General features: G+C 39.1%; 3 protein-coding genes across 5 annotated transcripts in view; 2 read left to right on the top strand and 1 right to left on the bottom strand.

Moving 5' to 3' along the window:
- LOC130696609 (alpha-L-fucosidase-like) overlaps nucleotides 1-16,987 on the top strand; it is a 36,048-nt gene extending 19,061 nt beyond the window's left edge. Inside the window, exon 10 of the mRNA XM_059495240.1 lies at nucleotides 16,975-16,987. The gene's annotated coding sequence lies outside the window, so the exon portion shown is untranslated. The remainder of the gene's footprint in view (nucleotides 1-16,974) is intronic.
- On the top strand, nucleotides 116-2,311 carry LOC130696639 (uncharacterized). 3 transcript variants are annotated; one of them, XM_057519742.2, is made up of 6 exons: nucleotides 116-367; nucleotides 440-599; nucleotides 722-957; nucleotides 1,034-1,181; nucleotides 1,241-1,393; nucleotides 1,529-2,311. In XM_057519742.2, the coding sequence occupies exons 1-6, from the start codon at nucleotides 262-264 to the stop codon at nucleotides 1,803-1,805; spliced, it is 1,080 nt and encodes a 359-aa protein (XP_057375725.1). In that variant the 5' UTR covers nucleotides 116-261; the 3' UTR covers nucleotides 1,806-2,311. The 3 variants fall into 3 exon arrangements, with proteins under 3 accessions (XP_057375725.1, XP_057375726.1, XP_057375727.1); XM_057519743.2 differs by having other exon boundaries at nucleotides 117-367; nucleotides 1,046-1,181; XM_057519744.2 differs by having other exon boundaries at nucleotides 217-367; nucleotides 430-599.
- LOC130696635 (MOB kinase activator-like 2) lies at nucleotides 2,305-18,448 on the bottom strand. Its single transcript, XM_057519737.2, has 7 exons — nucleotides 18,218-18,448; nucleotides 6,981-7,279; nucleotides 5,392-5,488; nucleotides 4,918-5,042; nucleotides 4,577-4,822; nucleotides 4,348-4,455; nucleotides 2,305-4,229 (listed from the first exon to the last, which is right to left on the bottom strand). Exons 1-7 carry the CDS (start codon nucleotides 18,352-18,354, stop codon nucleotides 4,120-4,122), a joined length of 1,122 nt encoding a protein of 373 aa, XP_057375720.1. The 5' UTR covers nucleotides 18,355-18,448; the 3' UTR covers nucleotides 2,305-4,119.
- Nucleotides 18,449-21,390: the final 2,942 nt, after the last annotated feature.

Below are 21,390 nucleotides of genomic sequence, written 5' to 3'. Positions count from 1 at the left end.
CCGTAAAAAAAACAGCCTCTCAATGCAGGTTTTTCTCCACACGTGTTGCGATTTAACGCGCAGGCATTTACCTCCAAAATGAGGGTTGAGGGTGGTAGGTTTGTATAGTTGTACACCGCCCTGCAAGTCTGTTTGAAACATCTGTCATATCAGTATGTTACCATGGACACCTGGCCAAGGCATGTCAACAAACACACAAGTTTTCCAGACAGAACCAGTGTGTAACTGACATTGCGTCTCGTTGACTGCACCATATTTGCAATGGTACGCGATATTCAATACTCGGACGAATCGGAATCTGATTGGGATAGTTTATCTCAAGCAGTTCCACCACCGACCACAGTTGAATCGACGCAACCATCACTAGGTAATGTAAACATCGCCATTTTTTTTTTTTTTTTCCTTTCAATGATCTTTCATCACGACCAGTTTCCATTAGCCCAAATGGATGAAAGGCCTAAATTGGCACGGGCATTCAATGAAACGATACCATCAAGCTCTGATTCTTTTCGATCGACGCATGCTGCCAAAGGTCCACTTACCTTCATCGATCGCCAATTGGAGAGCGATGCTGTAGTCAGCCAGAAATCAACGAGAGAGTAAGTAACGATCTAATAAACACGCCGCAGGAAGTCTGTTCATTGCCAATAGTATTTATCTATTCCCTTTCTTTTCTTTTCATCCTCCCCCCACTTTCTTTTTTATTGACTTAACGCGGTAGATCCAGTCCGGTCGTTACCCTAAAGCTGAAGAATGAAGAACCGAATCAAGTTCATCAAACTACTGAGGCGCAAGTCCTTGACTTTGGCGTGATTGCAGCAGACATCAAAGATGTAGAGTTACGGCCGATTCAGTCCAAAGTGAAGCTCAAATCACCCGTATTGGCCACTCGGCGTCGTAACAATTCCATGACTTATTCAGAGTCGAGTGACGCATTCGATAACTTGGCTTTTGAAGGTATTTTCTTTTTTCTTCTTCTTCTTCTTTTTTTTTTTTTTTTAACATCCTTAACGCAAACGCAACGACGTGTAAGATTTTTCTTTAGATGCAAATGTCAAGAGTTCGCCTAGCAGAGTGTTTAACAATCAATCCGATGAAATCAAAACGGCCACGATCCAGCAGCCATTGCCAAAACCAGACGAGACTATCGAAATCTTTGCTTACGACAAAACAAATACGGAGTAGGTAACCCTAAACCGATTCATTAAAACTTAATTTAAAACCAACACGAAAAATGCAGGTTTAATCAGGTTTCAGAGAGGCGACGTCGAGCTAAAGCAGACGGATTAAGTGAGGCAGCTTTTGAATTGTCCAGCCGATTCTGCTCGGAAGTGACCACGGTCATCGGCCTGCCTTTCGTCATTGTCTTGGCCGTCTTGTTGCAATCCTTGAGGTGAGAAACGCGCACTACGAATGGTGACATCACTACTATTACACACATCTAAAGACATTCTTGCCGATAATTCGATTGGCCCTGCCCATGACGTCGATGCTCACCGCTCGTAATCGGCTTTGTTGTATTACACAGGTTCGTGACGGCTGGTTTGTTACGGCCTCTGTTGATTGGATTAGTGATGGGCATCTCAGACGGACTGCTCAAACCCTTGCTGGCCGCGCTGCATAATGGCGTCGTCGTTCCGCTCGCCACATTTTTGCACAATGTCGGATCGGCATTGAAAACATCGTTGATACCCTTGGCTGGCATCGTCGGTCTCATGACCGAGCCCATCGGACGCTTATTGCGTTCTTGCCGACTCATCGACATCCACCAGCACCATCATAAACCCATCATGCGAGACGTCTAGATTCGCCCGTCCCGCACATTTTTTTTTTTTTTTTGTTTTTCCTTCTTCTTTTCCAGCTAGTCCGTCGCTACTAACTGCATTCACCCGATCGATATAAATAAGGTTCATGGCTGGAAAGCGGAGGAGGAGGAGCGAGTTGCAAGTCAAGCCAATAATTCCGTATGGCCGGGCAAGCAGGTCGAATCTTTTTCAACCATTGGGCCAAGCCAACTGGAACCTCGGAATGCGTTTGACTCCCCCAAGTTCCAGAGAGCGGACGCAGCACGATGTCGCATACTTTGGCGTAGGACGTCTAAATATCACGAGGGTAAAGAAGAGTAAGAGGGGTACACCTATTTTTAATTTTTTTTGTGTGTGTGTTTTTTTTTTTTGAAAACTCTTCGTTGCCTATCAGCGTTCCATCGTCACGACTGACACGATGGGAGGACATGTGCCAAACTATTCGGGACGATGTTCTCGTTGGCCTGACGTCAGTAATTAGTTAGCAAGACCAAGAATGTGCAGTGTGTAGCGATTTTAATCAAGGAGAAATGGTAAACGAGCACAGTCACGAACGCTCGCTCATAATACAATACAAAGTTTTGCTGATTTTTTTTTTTCTTTTTTTTTTTTTTTTTACTTTGTACAAACTATCGCGGGAAAAAAAAAATTCTTTTTTAAGTCAAATTTTCGGATCACATTCAAATTTAAAAAAAAAAGAAATCATAGTTTAAAAAAAAATGAAGTATTTCAAAACAAGGGGAGGAACAAAAAAAAAAAATGAAAAAGGTGGGGGGGGGGCGAAAAACATACACAAAGAATGCGGATGAGGAGGGAGTCGTTAAAAAAAAAAATGGTGGGAATAATCAATGATCACCTTAGAATTTTTCAGCTTTTTTTTTTTTTTTTTTTTCCTTTTCTTTTCAACTACATTGTACATAAGGGTGAAGAGACACGAGGCTTAATTAATTATCCTTAAACGCACAGGTATACACACGAAGAAATGAAGAAAAAATCGATGCGAGGAAGAGGAGGATTGATTTCATCATAAGAAGGGACTACAACCAAAGGTCTCGACTTGATGGACGGTAAATGAAAAACGCCACTATCGACAATATATACCGAAGAGAAAAGAAGGGGAAAAAAAAAAAAATAATAATAATAAATTGACAACCTTTTCTTTTTTTTTTGTGTTTTGTTTTCGGGGGAGAGGAATTTTTTTTCATCATTTGTTGCCAATGAAAAGGTCAAACAAAAAATGATTGACAAACAACGTAAGAGGTTTGCGTGTCACGCGGGATGCATTGATGTACACCTTTAATCAATTTCGTTTTCTTCTTTTTTTTTTTCTGTTTGAAACTGAAAAGAAAATTTTTTTTTTCTCTTTATATCACATGGCGATGGGAAAAAAACGAAACAAAAGAAATTTTGAAAAAAAAAAAAAAAGAAATAAATTTTTGTTTCTTTCTTTTTTTTTTTTTTTTTTTTTTTTAAATTGTTGATGGTTATTTGTTAAATTCAATCTACTTTCAAAGATCCTTCCAAAATTCGGAATGATCATTTGCTGAATAATAATAAAAAAAAAATAATAATACAGAAAAAACCCTGAGAGAGAACGTAAACACACTTCCTTTTTAATTCCCCCCTCCCCTTCCCATCTTTGATAAATGAAAATTAATTCTTTTTTTTTCTTCACATTTTTGCTAAGGATTTTTTTTTTTTGCACTCGCTTATCGATTACGTAATCGATTCAGGATTTTCAATTGCGTTTTTTTTTTTATATCTCTCATATGCGTGTGTGCATTTCTCAAGTATTTTAAAAAGGAGAGAAAAAAAAATTAAGTTTGAAAATAATAATAATACAAAAAAAAAAAAAAAACCGAAATCTAAAACGTGCGGTTCTCTTTTTTTTTCTCCTTTTTTTTTTTTTTTTTTTTTTGATTTTTTTCTTTTCTTCCGCTGGGAAAAAAAAACGGAAGTAAAAAAAAAAAAAAAAAGATGGCGGCGGATATATAAATCGCACACTCCAAGTCAAGGATTGAAGTAAATAAGACGAGAGAGGGATAGAAGAAGGTAGAAGAGAATATTTTTTTTTCTTTTTTTGTTTTCTTCGTAGGGATGCAACGAATGACTAAAGATCCTCTTCAACATATTTCAGGATCACACGCACAAAATTGTTTTGTTTTGTTTTTTTTCTTTTTCTTTCTCTTATGCTTTTCTCTTTTTTTTTTTTTTTTTTTCGCTGCTTCTTTCGTTCTTCTCTTTACTGCACCTCGAAAAACCAAAACAAAAAAAAAAAAAAATTTGTCTTTGAAATTTTTTTTTTTTTTTTTTTTTAACGGGATTCTACAGTGGGCACTACATCCGACGTGCCTAGGTGAAGTGGCGGATCGTGACCCGATCCGCTACGAACGATGTGATGTCCGCACTCGTCCAGATGACCATCTGCGTGCAAAAATGAATAAATAACAGTATAGGGATCGTAAAAACGTCACAACCTAAACCACAAACGATAAACGAAAAAAAAAAAAAAAAAAGAAAGAAAAAACGAATGATTTATTACCCGTGGCTGTCGTCGGGTCGGACCCGGACGCACTGGCCGAGTCCGGTTGTGGACTTGGCTGACTGGATCGGCTTGCCACCGGCGGTGTAGGCGTGACGCCTTTTACATCTATTTGATATTAAAAATAATCGATCACGTCAAACTCTTTATTCGACCTGTCTAAAACGGCCCATTCCAACAACAACAACAACAACAACAACAAGAGGAAAGCAGCCAAAAAGTGATTTACCATCGTCGGTGGGTTGAAGTCGTAAGGCGATGACCAAGTCATTAAGGATTTCCGTCTCCTTGTCGTCGATAAGGCGGAACCGGCTGTTGAATAATATCAGATGGGCAAAGAGACCATGAAGGTGACTGTGCAGACCGAGGAGGAGTAGCTCGCGAAAGTGCCGGTGGTAGAGGTGGGCCACCACATGAAACAGCAAACGCTGTATCTTCCTCAAAACCGTTTCGTACGTCGCCGGAAATTCGTGGGCTGGTCCCAAAAAATCCCAATTGAAAATGAAATAATAGATGAGCATAGCGTTGACATAAAAAAAAAAAAACTAGACAAAACAAAAAGCCAATTACCGAATTTGGTAGGGAAGATGCCTTCGTCGTTGACGGTCCGCTGGGCGTAAGTCATGACGTAGTCGATGTACTGTGGTGCCGACAGCCGGATCTTCTTGCCTCGTTCGTCAATCCACGTATACTGTCTGCAAATCGCAAATAAGATGACACTTATACATCCACAATTCCACAGCGAGAAAGGGGGACACACACTCGAATCATCGTTCATTACATGAAAAACACAATGGCCTTCATTTCTGCCATTCTCGGCGGCCGGGTTAAGACGAACAAGGCATAAATAAAAGCGGCATATGCGCAAATTGCGATGGCCATCCGCAAAAAAAAACAAACAAAAAAACAACGCACTTTGGCTTTCATTCATTCATTCATTCATTTTTTTTTTTTTGTTTTCTTAACGGTTACGTAAACATTGAACAAGCAATGGCCAAAAAAAAAAAAAAGAAAAAGAAAAGAAAAGAGAAATGGGTTTGTTACCTTTGACCGGGTCCCAACATGTCGGGACAGCTGGTAGGCGTACAGTACTCGGAGACGGCGCCGTAGAGGAGGTTGACGTGCTCAAAGAACGCTATCGCTGTACGAATAGAAAAAAAAAAAGAAAAGAAAGGATCTTAAAAAGATGGCAGTGGGCAAAAAGAGCCAAATCATGACCCACATCCAGAAGCTTAAAAAAAAAAAAAAAAAAACCACCATTGCATTTACATTTCTTGTTCGTGATTATCTCAAGCAAAGTCACGATATGTGTCAGAGGTTTCAACAAACCTTGACGTACATTGCCTCGCCCTTCTCTCTCTCTCTCTCCCCCCCCCTTCATATTAAATAAAAAATACTCAAGTGCCCAAGGATTCAGGGCTTTTTTTTTTTTTGTAATCCATTCATTTTTGGTGTAACCTCCCCACTAATCACACAGATAGCAATCACGTCCTATTGCTAAAAACATCCGGGGCGAAATCGAACAAAAAAAAAACAAAAAAAAAAACACGAAACGTTTGAAATCAATTGATCACGGGGCGTCACAGGACAACAGATAAAAAGGGAACAAATGGATACAACAAAACAACAATCGTCAAGGACTTCCTATAAATTCTGCCATCTCGGAGCCCGTACTAGTCGATTTGCAAAAAAAAACAAAAAAAAACAAACAACTCATTAGCCTTGGCCACATGCAAAATGGCTGAATTTGATGGACGAAGGTCAGATCCGCCTTCGTGATTCCTTTGTTTTCTTTTTCTTCATCCCCTAACAAATGCAACATGTTAATCGTTTTTTTTTTCTTTTCCTTTTGCTGCATTGCAAAACACACGTGATCTGTTCCAGATTTTCTTGTTGTTTTTTTTTTTTAATCCGAATCGCATACGTAATTGAAAACGAGTTTTTTCCCCCCAGTTAAATTACATCAATCCGTGTGTGTGTGTGCACACACACACACACACACACTAAAAACTAGTGGCAAAAATATAATTGAGGAATGATAACCCATCTCTTCTCCTTCCATTTCATGTTGGGAAATCATAAAGAAAGAACAAAAAAAAAAACAAAAAAAAACAAAAAACATACCCGACATCCACGAAGCCCGTTATTTACGAGGGGGGCTCTATATCTTTACATTTTCCAACTGCTGCAAAGCCTGGAAATCCTTAAGACTGACGGCAGTTTACAAGCTCATTTTTTCTTTTCTTTTCAAATTCCCGTTAGACGGTGAAGCAAAGAAATAACGACGCACTATGACAATTTCTCACTCGACCGGTCGTGCCCCCCTTTGTTGCCTTTGTCGCAATTAAATCAGATTTGTTTTGTTTTTTTTTCTTTCCAAAACGTAAACGATCGTCTTCAAAAAATTTTCAAAAAAATTATTGAAATGACCCACACAAAAAAACAAAAAAAAAATAAAAAATAAGAACATCTTTTTCTTTCCGCACGAAATAACCCGTTCTTCATTCGCCATAATTTAAATGAAAAAAAATCATAAAATTGTTTTTTTAATTTGCCCATCTCTCTCTCTCTCTCTCTCTCTCTCAATTAAACCGAGTTGAAAAAAAAAAAAAAAAGGAAAAAAAAGAACTTACTATGTGAGGCGAGCCATTCGTTGAGATCGAGTCCAGGCGGGAGATCGATCAGCTGGCGGAGATCCGCTTCGGGCACTTTACGTTCCAGTACGGTCGACTCGAGGTAAAGCTTGTGCTCGGCATCGCCGTACTGGCCGTGAGCGCCGGTGTGACCCACCAAGCCTCCGCCTAACGTTGAAGGGCCGTTGCCGACGGGCAGTGAGACCGTGCCGGCCAGTCCCAGACCGCCTCCGCCCAGGCCGGCGCTCGACCCGCCAGTCACGCCGGCCACATCCGCCTTCTCCTTCCTCCTCGCTTTCCTACAACACACAAACACAGAGAGAAACAAAATAATTAAAAAAAACACGAGTTTAACGACAGTTCACAGTTTTAAACGCATAGACACTCCCCCCCCCCCCCCCATCCTTTGTAATTTATTTATCTTTTTTTTTTTTTTTTTTTTTATTGCCGGGAGGAGTGGGGGGGGGGGGGGTAGAACGTCCTTATTCGACGTTCAAGTTTTACTTGACTCGGGAAAAAAAAAAAAAAAAAAAAAAAAAAAAAACGGGAGAGAGTCGGCGAGTTATGAAACGTGACAACAACTTTCTCACGCTAACTTGAAAATCAACTGATTAAGCGTTAAAAATGATCGTCCAAAAATGACACACAAATCGAATGTGTTTTTCCTCTTTCCCTGCTGATGCCGGACCAAGGGAGAGACGCAATTCTTTTTATTTTGCGTCCGGTTGCGTGACAGAATGGGCTCGAAACCGATTAACAAAGAGATCATAATCAAGCGAGGAAAACATTTTGTTTTCTGTTGTTGTTTTTTTTTTTAAGGCACCAAAAATTTAATGAATTGTAGGACCCAAACTTTCTACGTTCATTTCCTTCCTTTTCCATTTTGGTTGTCGAGCGAAATGTCAACGCCCAATCAATCACGTCTATTTCTTTCACAACAACTTCCGGGTTTGGGTAAGTAGGTTTAATCATTGTGATGTTTTTGGCTTTTTTTTTTTTTTTGGATTCTGGGAGGATCGCGGATACGTCAATGCACAAAAAAGAAACGAAAAACATTTGAACCGCAATGTTTGCCCAAATTTTCTTGACTCGATATATCGGTGCGCACTTTCACCCGGGTCGTGACCTCCATTTTTGATTTCATTTTGTTTATAAAAAAAAAAACTTTTTAAACAGCCCGATTTGAGTCAGAACACGAGGAAATCAATTTGCAATTCAAATTCTTAGTTTTTTTTTGTTTGTTTTGTTTTCAAAAACCTATTTCAAAATAAAAGGGGGGCCGCACTTAATTAACACGCGCAAAAGCTTTAAAAAGGAAAGAAAATATCAGGGCCCGTATTGGATGAGGATGTTCAAGAGAAAGTTCTCAAGTGGACCAGTTGACACGAAATCATTCAACAAGATTAAACTTCAATACAAAAATAAATAAAAAAAAAAAAAGATGAAACAAACATTCATGTGGAGCACGGATGCGTAGCCGCTACGTGACAGATCGTGATGGATATCCGTATGACAAATCATTTTTTTTTTTTTTTTTCTTTTACGAGAGGCAGCATAAATAGAAAAATCAAAAAAAAAAAAAAAAAAAACATTTTCTATTCCTCCCCCCCCCCCCACCTCCCCTTAGTTGAGTGTCATCCATCATCGTAGAGGTACACGTGAAATTTTCTTTTTACATTCGTTGATGATTTTGCTTTTCTCTTTCGATTTCTTTTTTTTTTTTTAATTCTTTTCTCCTTCTAACGAAAGACACGTTTCCCCATCCCCCCACCAAAAAAAAAAAACAAAAAACGAAACGAGATTCACAGTGGAGGAGGAGGATGGTTTTTTTACCTGGTGCAGAGACCGAGGAGAACAAAGTGAAGACTCTCGGCGCACAATTTGACCAGACCCTCCATTTTGACGACAGGTACTGAGCTGCTTAGCGACACCATCACACCTGACCACATGTCTCACTACATCCGCACAAAACTCGCAATTCTTATTTTCGTTAGCTAAACGTTTGTTTTTTTGTTTTTTTTTGTTGTTGTCTTTTTTACGATCCCAGACTCGCTCACTTAACCACACACACAAAACACCTACAGAAAAAAAAAAAAAAAAAAATGTTTAGTTAAAAAAAAAAAAAAACGGAAGTGAAAATGTTGTGTTTGTTTTCTCTGCGCGTTTTCTTTTCGTTTCTTAAACTTCACAATAGGATCGAAAAAAAAAAAAAAAAGATCAAGTTCGTTTCATTTAGACTTTTCGTGACTCTCTCTTTTTCGGCTCCTCCTCGAAAAAAAAAAAATAAAATAGACTGTGGTATACACTACGCAAACGACATCTCCCCCCCCCCCCCCCTACGTAACGACGTGCTTGGAGCGTGAAGCTCTACCCTCAACAAGGGCCAAAAGTTCAAATCCATCGTGACATAAAAAAAAAAAAAAAAAGAAAGAAAGAAACGAAATAAACAAATAAACTTGTTGCCTATTATTTATAAAAAAATACATAACATATTTTTCTTTAAAAAAAAAAATACATTACGTCGTAAGAGGGCGGCCATTGATGACGTACGGCAGAGGAAACATAACGGACAAGTGCATCGGAACTGGTCTGGCAAACTAACGGCGTCGCTTCTTCCCAACAGTAAAACAAAAAGGGCCCTTTCCGTTCTATCCAGCCACCCCCCCCCCTCTCTCTCTACCCAACCTTTCCTTTGTTTTAAAAAATCCTCCGTTATAGTTTTTTTTTTTTTTTTTTTTTTTTTTTTTAAATTGAAATGTTTGCCGTACCCAAATCAACCGGAAACTCCTGGAAATTGAATCTGCTTTTTTTTTTTTTTTTTTTTTTTTTTTAAATCTTATCAATTTTTTTGTCTTTTATTACTGGCTTATCGCGTGATCTAAGCGTCGTCATGGCAACGCCAACAATAGCGTTCGTGACACTTCTCTTCCTGTTACGTCGTAGGGCGAACCCACAAATAAATAAACAAATAAAAACCTTGGCATTTTTTTATCGAGCCCTTCTCAGAATTTGTTTTTTTTGGGGGGATTTTTATAGACGAAAAGATAAGAGGTTGCGGAAATAAACACGACATCTGGTTAAAACCAATTCGCGGAGGGTGGGCCCCCGTCAATGGCGAACCAATTCCAACGGAACGCTCACGAATTTAGTCTTTTTTTTTATGTGTGTGTGTGTGTAACGCACGGAGCTAAATTCAACATCATCGAACGATATCGATGATGTTGAGTTTCGAGTTGTTTTCTGGCACAACGTAACACCGAAATGGAAGAAGGAAGAAGCGCAACACAACGACAGCCGAATACGAAATAAGAGGAAAATCACGAACTGACCAAATACAGACACAACCAGACTTTTGTCTTTGGGTTACGATCCCCCCCCTTCCTTCTTTTCCCGAAAATACATAAATAAATAAAAAAAAAAAAAAAAAAAAACGACCACTCCCTTAGCCTCAATACGACAGACAATAGGTCGACGTTCCTTTTTTTTTTTTTTTTTTTTTGAATACTCCCAAAACCGGATTTCCCGCAAAGACGTTGTGAGATACCCGCAACGAAACAACACCCAACGCAACACGACAAAAAAAAAAAAAAAAATAAAGGTGATTTTTTATTAGTCCCTTTCGTTCGGGAAAAAGGAAGAAAAAAAAAAACGACGGCCAAGGACGGACCGGAACGTCAAATTTAAGTAAACATAGTCGCACACGCCAGTTCTAGATCAATCCGGATGGTTCCAATCCACACCGGGAACACGAAACTTCCAAACAAACCGTGCGCACATCTAAAACAGCAACGCAACGTTTGCATGAGAAAAAAAAAAGAATACGCTAATCATTTCAGCCAAGCCGATGATAAGGTTCACTGGACTCGTACGGAACACAACAAACCCCCCGCACACACACAGAGAGAAAAACAAAAAAATTTTTCAATCGTAAACCGAAACTGACGCAATAACAACAATAATAATAATAAAAAAAGGCTGTGAAAAACAAAATGGACGGCGGGGGTAACCGACATCTTCACCCAAAAAAAAAAAAATAATAATAATAATAATAACTGGCGAATCTTTAAAAATGTTTGTGTGTGTGTGTGTGTGTGTGTTCTGGTCAAAGACACACCTGGCGTCCCGACTCGATGACGCACACATTTCCTCTGTGTGTGTATTTAGCCAACTCAGCAGACACGCGGCACAAAAAGAAAAAAAAAACAAAAAAAACAGACCACTGACTTCGATTAGGCGCTGCCATGACGACAAGACCGAAAACAAAATGGAACGAACTTCTTGTGGCCTCGCAAAATGTTCGTGAAATTCGAAACGAAAAGAAAACACACACGGCGATACTTATTTTTTTTTTTTTTAAATACCCTAATAAAATATTTTTGCAGCAAAAATCGAGTGCTGATTTTCAATCAAAACAATTGACGAGATGACGGTGCACTGTTGATGACGTGAAAAAGCAAAAGCTCCTGTTCCAAACGACAAGCGACATGGTTTTTCTTTTCTCCTTTCTCGCTCTCCGCTAAAACCAAAGAAATTCAAACGACTTTGAACAGCAAAGAAAGAAAGAAACAAAAACACTAGGGTAAGAAAACAAATGAAAACACGTCTAGAGCGTAGCCGTGCACAGCGATAACTGACGAACGTTGCCTCTCTCTCTCCTTTTCGTGACTCCCGCACGCCTCCTGAAAACATCGCCATTCTACCACCCACCCACCCACTATCTGTTTTTTTTTTTTTTTCTTTTTCTTTTCTTTTTCAGCTCATCAAGTCTAGACCGCAGCGGCTCTTGCTTTTTCAAAATCTCCACAAATTTTCAGGTGCATTTTTTTTTTTTCCTCTCTTTCTTTATTTATCAATTGATTAAAAGAAGAAAGAGAACAAAAAAAAACCCACATTGAAAAATTGTGTCAATCAATATGTACACACAAATCCGCTCTAAAAAAAAAACAAAAAAAAAAACAAAATGTAATGACTCATTGCCCTTTTCGATGTGGGTAAACCCCAGAAATTAAAATCCTGGTCATTAAACCAAAACGAAAATAATCAAGGTTCGATTTCTATTTTTTTTTTTTTTTTTTTTTTTTTTCGTTCCAGCAGATCAGATCTTTTTTTTTTTTTTTATCCGACTAAATATGTAGGACGAGTTCGAATTTTGTTTTTTTTTTTTGCTCCCGCTTTTTTTTTTTCTAGCACAGTCTCTCCAATGCTATTGAACCTGACCTACTGTAGCCATTTTTTTTTTTTTTTACGAGCAATCATTTTTTAACGCAAACGCATCAGCACCGGTTCTTTAAAAATAAAAAATAAAACATAATCCCGTCGGATGCCTTTTTTTTTTTTTTTTTTTTTACCTCTCTCTCTCTCTCTCTCTCTCTCTTTTGAATATTCCCCTACAAGCAGTTTGTGCGAGAGAATGGAAAGTTGGGGCACACCAGCTGCCACCCGTGTGTCCCGATTCTCAGCCTCTTTCATTTCGTGTTATTCTTGCTGAAACTGTAAGTCACTTTTCATTGCAATTGCCATTGCACACGTCCACGCTGATTCCCTCGCCAAATAAAACAACGAGAGAAAATAATAAAAAAAAAAAAAAAAAAAAAAAAAAGAAAGTGTCTCATCATTGCGGATGGACAACGCCGATAACCAATAAACAGATTGACCATTACACACACGCACAACGTTGCAATTTTTTTTTTTTCGAGATCTTCTTCCAGGAGAAAATCTGCAGGAGAAAGGCGTATCGAAATGAAATTTTTTTTTTTCTTTCTTTCTTTCTGTGGCCAATCAATCGGCTTTCGGTTTCTCGGCCTTCTATTTCGCTCTCTCACACTCACACTCACACACACAAAATCAAATAGCAAAAATGAAAACATTCGATTCGCTTTCGTAAGAACAAAAAGAAAAAATTGGATCATCCGTCACATTAACCACCACCAGCTGGGAAAGAAAGAAAGAAAGAAAGACAAAAAATAACATATTTTATCGTTACCAAGACTCTAATGATGTCGTTTAAAAGAGAAAAAAAAAAAAAAGAACTTTCTCATGCCTCATGCTCCGGTCGTGTTCAAAATGACGACGTTTTGGGGGCCACATTTTGGGGGGGGGGGGGGAATCTCGTTTCAAACGAAAAACGCTGTTCGTGTTGAGCGACTGATGAACACGAAATTTCAGTTTCAAGCCGTCGACGTCATTTCACTTTCCCTTCGCAACTGGTTCGCAACATGAAATATTGAAAAATCTCATTTTTTTTTTTTTTTTTCGGTGGCGAGCGAAACTGCGTCGAATATCGAAAATGTGTGCGAACGCGAAAAAAAAAAAAATACAAACGGCGAAAGCAAAAAGAGAATTTTCACCGCCTTTTTATTTGTCCATTTCTCTCCTTTTGTCGGTCGGCGAAATGAATTAATTCTAGAGAGATTATCTGCATGAGAGACATTCCCCTGATTGCGGGATGGTTTCGCTTCTTTTTATTCGAGAAAAGGAATTCGTTAAATGCAGACATAACAAAAGAATCTCTGATAAGAAATATTATTTAAAAAAAAAAAAAAAATAATAATCTTTTCGGACGAAATAATCCGACCGCGACGACAATTCACGAAAAGATCGGGACTGGCAAAAAGAAATAAGAGAAGCGAAAGTTCTACGAACTTCGGCCATTTTTAGTTCAATCACGAATTGACGTCACCTTTCACTTTTCTTCGCCCCCTCCCACCACTATTCTTCCCTTCCCTCACCTTTTTATTTATTTCTCTTTTATTTTTCTGGTTCTAACCCAAAAAAAAAAAAAAAAAAAAAAAAAAGGATTTTGCCTCTTTTGTTGTTGTGTTTTCTGTTCCACGAGGAAAAAAAAAAAAGCCACTCCTCAAAGGTTACAACTCTTGCAACAAATCTCTTTTCATTGGATTCTGTTTGACTCTGTTCTACTTTCACTTTTTTGGTCTTTTAAACATGTTGGCACCACCCTTACAACCCCTACAACCTATCTTTAGTTACTGCGTTATATAACAAAGAAAAGAAAAGAAAAGAAAACAAAACAAAACAAAAGACAAAAAAACAAGTCTATCTCTTACTCGATATTGATCTTTCTGGCTGATATTTGCATAGCAACCAGTCCACAATCATGGCACGAAAGAATATTTTTTTAGAAAAGAGAAGGGCAAAAGAATTGGGGACATCATCTCATTGTTTTTGTTTAAACTCGTGGCTGTTTAAACAAGCAGAACAACAATCAAACTGGACAGATAAAGTGACTGCGTCTGGCAAAATGTGTGGCACTTGGGCAAAAGGGCAAGAGGAGGAGGACTATTGGAAACATGATCGATATCTGTCATTTGTGACGCCCGTTTCACAAGACTAATAGAGCGTCACGCAGATCGAATGCGACAGTGAAAAGAAACATGACACATTTCAGACATTTGGAAGAGTCACAGAGATGTTTGCCTTCGCTTCACACACACAGACGATGCCCTTGACGGTATGGAAATCAGAATTCAACATCCTCCCGTTCCTTTTTCTTTTCCCCTTTCTCGTTTTGCTCACACGAATAAAGAAAACACACACACCCGAGTTACCCGGAGCCAAGATCGACTTTCATCTTTTTTTTTTTTTTTTTTTTTTTTTGAAGTGAAGGCCACGCTAAACGGCAAGTACGTACCCCGCACTCGACGCAAAATGAAACGTTTCTTTTCTTTAAAAAAAAAAAAAGGGCGTACGCAAAAACAAAAGAGATACGAATCTGATTGCGAAATAAAGAAAAAGACAACAACAACAAAAAAAAAAAAAAAAAAAACTGGGTATGAATTCTGAAGAAAAGTCTGTGGGAATCCATCACACGTCGTGACAACTGGTGGGGGGAAACGAGAGAGCGGAGAGAAAGACGACGCTGGCAACAACAACTGCAGCCACGTCATCCATCGTGAGTGTAAAGCTTCATCTTCTTTTTTTTGTTTGTGAACTGCTACAAACAACATTTGGCCGATTTGATGACCATTCGCTGTCATTCAGCCTGAGAACACACAAATAAAACGCGAGACATTTGCAATGGTGGGGGGGAAAAGAGGAGCGCAATAAAAAAACAAAACAAAGGACAACGCCATCTGTTGTTAAAAGCTTCAACCTTCAGTTTTCTGTTTCAATTCATTTTGGCAAAGCAAAAGCTTTGAAAAAAAAAAAGAAAAAAAAAGCGAAATGTAATGAGAAAGACACAATTGCTAGGTTGCCTGTTAAAATAAAACGATGCAAGAGCGCAACAAAACATCCAATTTTACGGCGTTGAACGTGAAAAAAAAGAAAAAAAAGAAAAGAAAACAACTCATCTCCCACCCCCCCTCCTTAAATGGTTAAGTTCATTTCCTAGTCATCAACAAAAAAAAAAAAAAAAAAAAAAAAAAAAAGTCGTGTGTGCATACAGCCTTGGCTTATTATTTACACGACCGCTAAGCGCATTTAAGTAGTGAGGGAGCTTTCTTTGTGCGTGTGTGTGTATGTGCCTCTTTCGTTCGTCCTTTCCTTATCCAACGCGGGCATCTTATCGGCTCATTCCCCCCCCCCCCTCCTCGTTCTCTGCACCACCACCACTTTTTGTGCGTTCCCGTTTGTTTTTTTTGTTACTTCTCCCGAAACCGGTGAACAACTCAACCGCAACGCCATCTGCGTCCTGTGCGTATTACAAAATATTAAAAATGAAAAAAAAAAAATAATAATAATAAAATAAAGGAATTTATTTTTTTTTAAAGGCCGGTGAACCTTCCGCGCTTTGAATATGTAATCATAGCAGCAAGGCTGTTCACCAACTTTTATATCCTAGCTCTTTTTTTTTTTAACGTCATTTAGCGGAATAAAAAAAAAACTGTAAGTTTCAAAAAAAAAAAAAAAAAAAAAAAAATGGCAATGTCGTTTCTCCAAGAGCGAAAAAATCGTTAAAGAAAAAAAAAACCGAAAATGATGGATTTTTAATGACATCGTACGGTCGTAGGCGGTCAGGAAAAGTAAAAAGCGGAACACACAGCCGACATCCGGTAACGAAAAACCGCTCCACATATTTGTTTTGGCTCTTTTTTTTTTCTGTCCATCTTGCCCTCCCCCCCCCCCAAAAAAAAAAGATTAAAATATTAACAAACAAACAAAAAAATGTCATCTTGACGTCATTTCTCATTTCCGGAATCATCCGGTAGTGTATCGTTTCCTACTCCGCCCAACCAAAATACACAACCCCCTCCCCCCAATATTTTTTTTTTCCCTAAAAAAAAAAAAAAAAAAAATAAATAAATAAATAAAACTCGACTAACGTTGATCCTCCTTGCACAAAGAAGACGTAAAAAGATGATTAGCTTTAAACCAGACCGACAAAGACATCATCAACTGGTCCGAGGGGGTTGACACATATGGACAAATAGGGAAAAGAAAAAACAAAGTGAGAGAAAGATGTCCGGATGAACAACGTCACCTCATCACCCCCCCCCCCTCCCCGATGTTGGTCTCCCCTCCCCACTCTCTCGTTTGATGTTAACAAGCGTCAAGCACTTGAGCCGACAGGCCAAGTACCTAATTGGCTATCCTCTCTCTCTCTCTCTCTCCCTCTCCAACTAGCTTTTTAAAAGCCGCTCACAACAAACAAGAAAGAAAGGGGTAGGCGAGAAAGAAGAAAAAAAAATAAATAGCCACTGATGAAGCTCAACCGGTTACCATAGCAACATTAAATAGCCATCCCTCTTTTTTTTTTTCCCTGATAACTATGTAGTTAAAATGAAAAGATACTCGATTATTACGACTACCGCAAACGTTTGCGAGTGCAACGGGTCCTGCGACTCTTATCCATATCTTTTATCATCTCTCTCCCTCCCCCTCTGTAGGTTAACTCTGTCGGCTACGTTCATGTTTCGCTAACCACAATCTGCTCAACCACAATTAGGAATTAGATTTCTAATTTGTTTTCTTCATTTAAAATAAAATAAAAAAAAAAAAATGGTACGCGTTTCTTCTATTCCTATAGCCAACGAAGAGTAACGACCCGTTGCTTCGTGTGGCTGCCATTTTCTTTTTCGAACGAAAAAAAAATTGGACACGCATCCAACTTTTCTTTTCCGCTTTTTTTTTCTTGAAATTGTGGGTTTTTTTTTTTTTTTTTTTTAAATTCTACTCTTTTTCCATCGATATGAAATCAAATCGTGTCGTTTCATGAATATTCACCGGCTGAAATTTTTTTTTTTTTTTCAAGTTTGACAGGTAAAAAATCAAAAAAAAAAAAAAAAAAAAAATGAAAGAAAAAACACGTGTCGGTTAATAAAGTTAACCGTCGAAAGAGAGAGAGAGAAATGAAAACTACCGCGGTCCGGTTTCCAAACTCAACACAAAATGCTCTTGCGAGAGCGTTTCCGACACGAAAGCGGATGCTGGAAACACATGGCATGGCGCAACGAACGAAAAAAATACAAAAGCTGGAAACAACAATCAGGTCAATCCTTTCGTCCCTCATATTATGTTGACTCGTTTCACGAAAATGATGAGAAACACGATCTACAACGAAACGGAAATAAGGACTATTTCAAAACAAAACAAAACAAAAAACGTTTTCTTTTTGTTTCCATTTCATTTGAACTTTGATCGGCAGTCAAAACAGTTTCGATCGTGAGCTCATGACTTATCGATAGACTCTCTGTTTTGTTTTTGACATGTGAAACCCACTTTTCTTTCTTTATTAGTATGATCTAAAAAAAAAAAAAAAATGTATATTCTTTCATTTCCCTAATTATTGACTAGTAGCCGAACGTTAACGTCATCACGGGAAGGCCTAAAACCGCAGTTTTTCAACTGTTCTTTTTCTCTCTCTCTCTCTCTCTTCTTTCTCTATTCCCCTTTCTTTATTTTCGCATCGTTTTTCCTTGTACAGTCCAGTTCTCATCTCACGGACTATTAAAAAGAAAGAAAAAACCTACACTAACGGACACCGCCGATGAGATTCGATGCCCCTTTGCCGACCGACTCTAGAATTTCAATCCCCGAACTTCCTGTACGTATCGATTGGCCAAGGGAAGCCAACGCGAAACGTCCATTCAGCTCATAAAAAAAAAAAAAAAAAAAAAAAAATGGATCAACAAAGAAATCAAAGAGCCAAAAAAAAAAAAAAAAATTCACGAGACCCCCCCCCCAAAAAAAAAAAAAGAAGAAGATAGCGGATCATCGATTTCAGCTCTCCGTAAACCAAAAAGAAAATGGGGGAAAAACAAACAAACAAAAAGGCTTACGCTAAAAGGGCCGTCAAGTAGAGAACTGGACTGCTGAGGTGTCTCATGCGTTTGTTCCACGATCCGGCTGAAGTGTCGTGATGCGTCGCATTGGCCGGATGGACCCGTAACACCGTCATCGTCCTCAACAGCCCCATCACAACGAGGTAAAGAGTCCAGTGGCAACACACTCAAAACTAAACGAGCCGCACGACAACAACAACAACAACAAACTCACGAGTCGGGGAGGGTAAATAGCAGCGCACAGCTCAACGACACGACCATCTGCTACGACGATGGCCACACGAATGAGCGCAAAAAACAAACACACTCCACAAAACAAAACACAAAAAAATTTGTGTGAGCCAGCCCTTTGGTTGTATGTATATATCTAACGTAGCAGCAACATCAGCCAGCTCTGGAAAGGAAAAAAAAAAAAAAAAAAAGACCCCAAAATGCGAGGAGGGAGTAGATAAGAAAAAACGAGCCAGTGGGCGGAGCTACGAGTTCCAGCCACGACAGCCGTCACTACTACTATCACGTTCTTTTCTCTTTCTCTCTCTCTCTCTCTCTCTCTCTCTCTCTTTCTTTCGGGAACATATATATACACACACACACACCAGTATTCCCGTTGATGGAGTGGATGTAAGCTCGTTTTTGGTGTGTTGTGTTGTGTTTTGTTTTCTCATCTGATCCACCCACGCATGAATCGGCCGAAAAGTGCCGATTTCCACAAGAGCTAGCGGGGAGTAAAGAGCACACACAAACAGATAGAGACACCTTCTTCTTCTTCTGTCTAAAACTCCATAGAAAAAAAAAAAAAAATAAAATAAAAGGGGGCCATCATCAACAACAAATGGCCTGGAAATGTCGTGATCCATGAGACGGATACCGTTAAAAATTAAATAGAAAAAAAAAACTATATATATAAAGAACATCTTGTCCCGACAAGGCAATAAGCCCCCGGCTGGGCAGGTGTAAAAAAAAAAAACAAAAAAAAAACGTGAATACACGTAGACGCAATTTATAGGCGTTCGATATCATAAGCCAATAGCGTGCAAAACCATACACACAGCATTGAGTCTGTGGCCGGGCAGCGACGGGAATGAGGGCCAGTTACACGGGAAAGACTTCAACTCCCGAACTTTTAGTTTTTTTTTTTTTTTTTGGGGGGGGGGTGAGGATTTTTTTCTGTCTGATTCATCATTTCATTGCACTGTTTTCAAAAGCGAGCAACGCAAAGAGGACGCCGTTCCGCAACGTTTTGCTCGAGCGCAAAAAAAAAAAAAAAAAGGGGAACATTTGTCGTGTTCATGTTGAAAACGAAAAAAAAAAAAAAGAATGGGAAACGCGGATGGAAAAGCGACTGAAGCGGAAAGAACGCAAGGTCCATAACCTCTGTGCCGACTGGAAAGAAAACAAAAAAGAAACAACAGAAAAAAAAAACATATCAAATAATTATCGTGAAGAATGCCATTTTTGCCCTACCGCAAAACCATTCACATAAAAACCATGCCTGCAAGGTGTGTGGGAGGAGATGAACAACACAAAAGTACGCAAAAACTCAAAAACAAAAATATATATACGAAAATAATTCCAATGGAATAAAAAAAAGAAAAGAAAAAAAAAAACAACGGACTTCCGCATTTCCGGGCTGGTCCACACCGCCCGTCACCACCAAAAAAGCATTCCCGCGGGCAAATTCGATAAATCCACGACATTCCTCCCACCCTCCAGTCGATCAATCACACACACACACACAGATGAGAAAAACAGACGGACAAAAAATAAATAAATAAATAAAAAAAAAGCTGTGGCCAATCCAGTATGAAAAAAGGTTCGACCTTTCTCCATTAACTGCGCGCGGGGAGGGAGACACACTCTCTGCTCCGGATAAAAAACAAAAGGAATCCTATCCATCCATCCATCCGGTCGAATCCAGCCAAATGCCTATCGAACACACACACACACACAAAGAAAAATCCCTTTTGGGGGGAGCCAATCTCGAACGAAACTGCGCTGTCCGTCCGTCCGTCACTCACACGTACAACGTTTTTTTGTCTTTTTCTTTTTCTTCATCTATTTATCTCATCTTTTCATCCCCCCCCCCCCGCAACCGTCGTTAACTGCCATTCCGTGAGTCTCGTAAACCATCGGAAATCGATCTTTATCACGACATCTCAACTTGCCAGTCTCTTTTCTGGCTCACCTAGTTACCATAATAACAAAAGAAGAATTTCGTGTACTACCGGAGTCGGGTGGGAGGGCAAGGCGGTGCGTGAGGAACGTCTGATTTGAATGGCGCCGCGCCGCACCTTCTTTTTTCTCTGTTGCCCAGATCCTCATGTATTTCTTTATTTTTTATTTTTTTTAGAAGGTCGCACTCGACGCCTCTGGCTTTCTCTCTTCGTCTACGTCACGTTCAATCAATAACATTAATAAAGAAAACCTACGTCAGCTGATCATCCCCGATTTTTCGCACCCACAAAAAAAAAAAAAAAAGAAAGAAAAATGTCGGATGAGATTCTGCCCAATCGGGAGGATCTCTCTCTCTCTCTCTCTCTCTCTCTTATGCGACTCGAGATATTGCGTTTTTTTTTTAATGGAGGGTGCGAGAAGGTTGTCGGTGGTAGGACAAAAAAAAAAAAAAAAGGGACGCCAGTGAATGTGACGTAGTCAACGCCGCACTGCGGGAAATTCGCCATCAACCATGAAAAGGATTAAATATAGCCCAACAAGACACGCACACACACACACACACACGCAAAAAGAGAAAGAAGCTTGCAAACTTGTGACGTTCTTCATTATTGATTTATTTCCATCTATTTTGTTTCTTGTCTAGTACGTTTTGCTACTCGTCCACTATCTTTCGACGTCTTTGTTGTTAATTCGCTCAATTTCCTACCAGTGTCCCCGGGCCGTCTCGTCGCACGTAAAACGATCAAATCGTGTGTGTTTCTCTTAATGAGAAAACGCGCGATTCAACCCGTTTTATTATTTTTAAATATTCAATTGACTCGGTTCAATGAAAGGGGGCTCTGGCTAACAGCCTCCAAAAAACCCTCTGGTGGCAATTTCCGCAAAACATTTTTTCTTTCTCAAATCAAATGGCTGACTCATTATCCACGATGACATCACGCAGAGAACAATAAAAAATAAATAAATAAATAAATAAAAACATATATTCTTCCACA

This window comes from Daphnia carinata, chromosome 5 (genome assembly GCF_022539665.2).
Source record: "Daphnia carinata strain CSIRO-1 chromosome 5, CSIRO_AGI_Dcar_HiC_V3, whole genome shotgun sequence".
Taxonomy (NCBI): Eukaryota; Metazoa; Arthropoda; class Branchiopoda; order Diplostraca; family Daphniidae; genus Daphnia; species Daphnia carinata.
The sequence above is the reverse complement of the archived record's forward strand: the minus strand, read 5'-3'. Positions and strand labels throughout refer to the sequence as shown.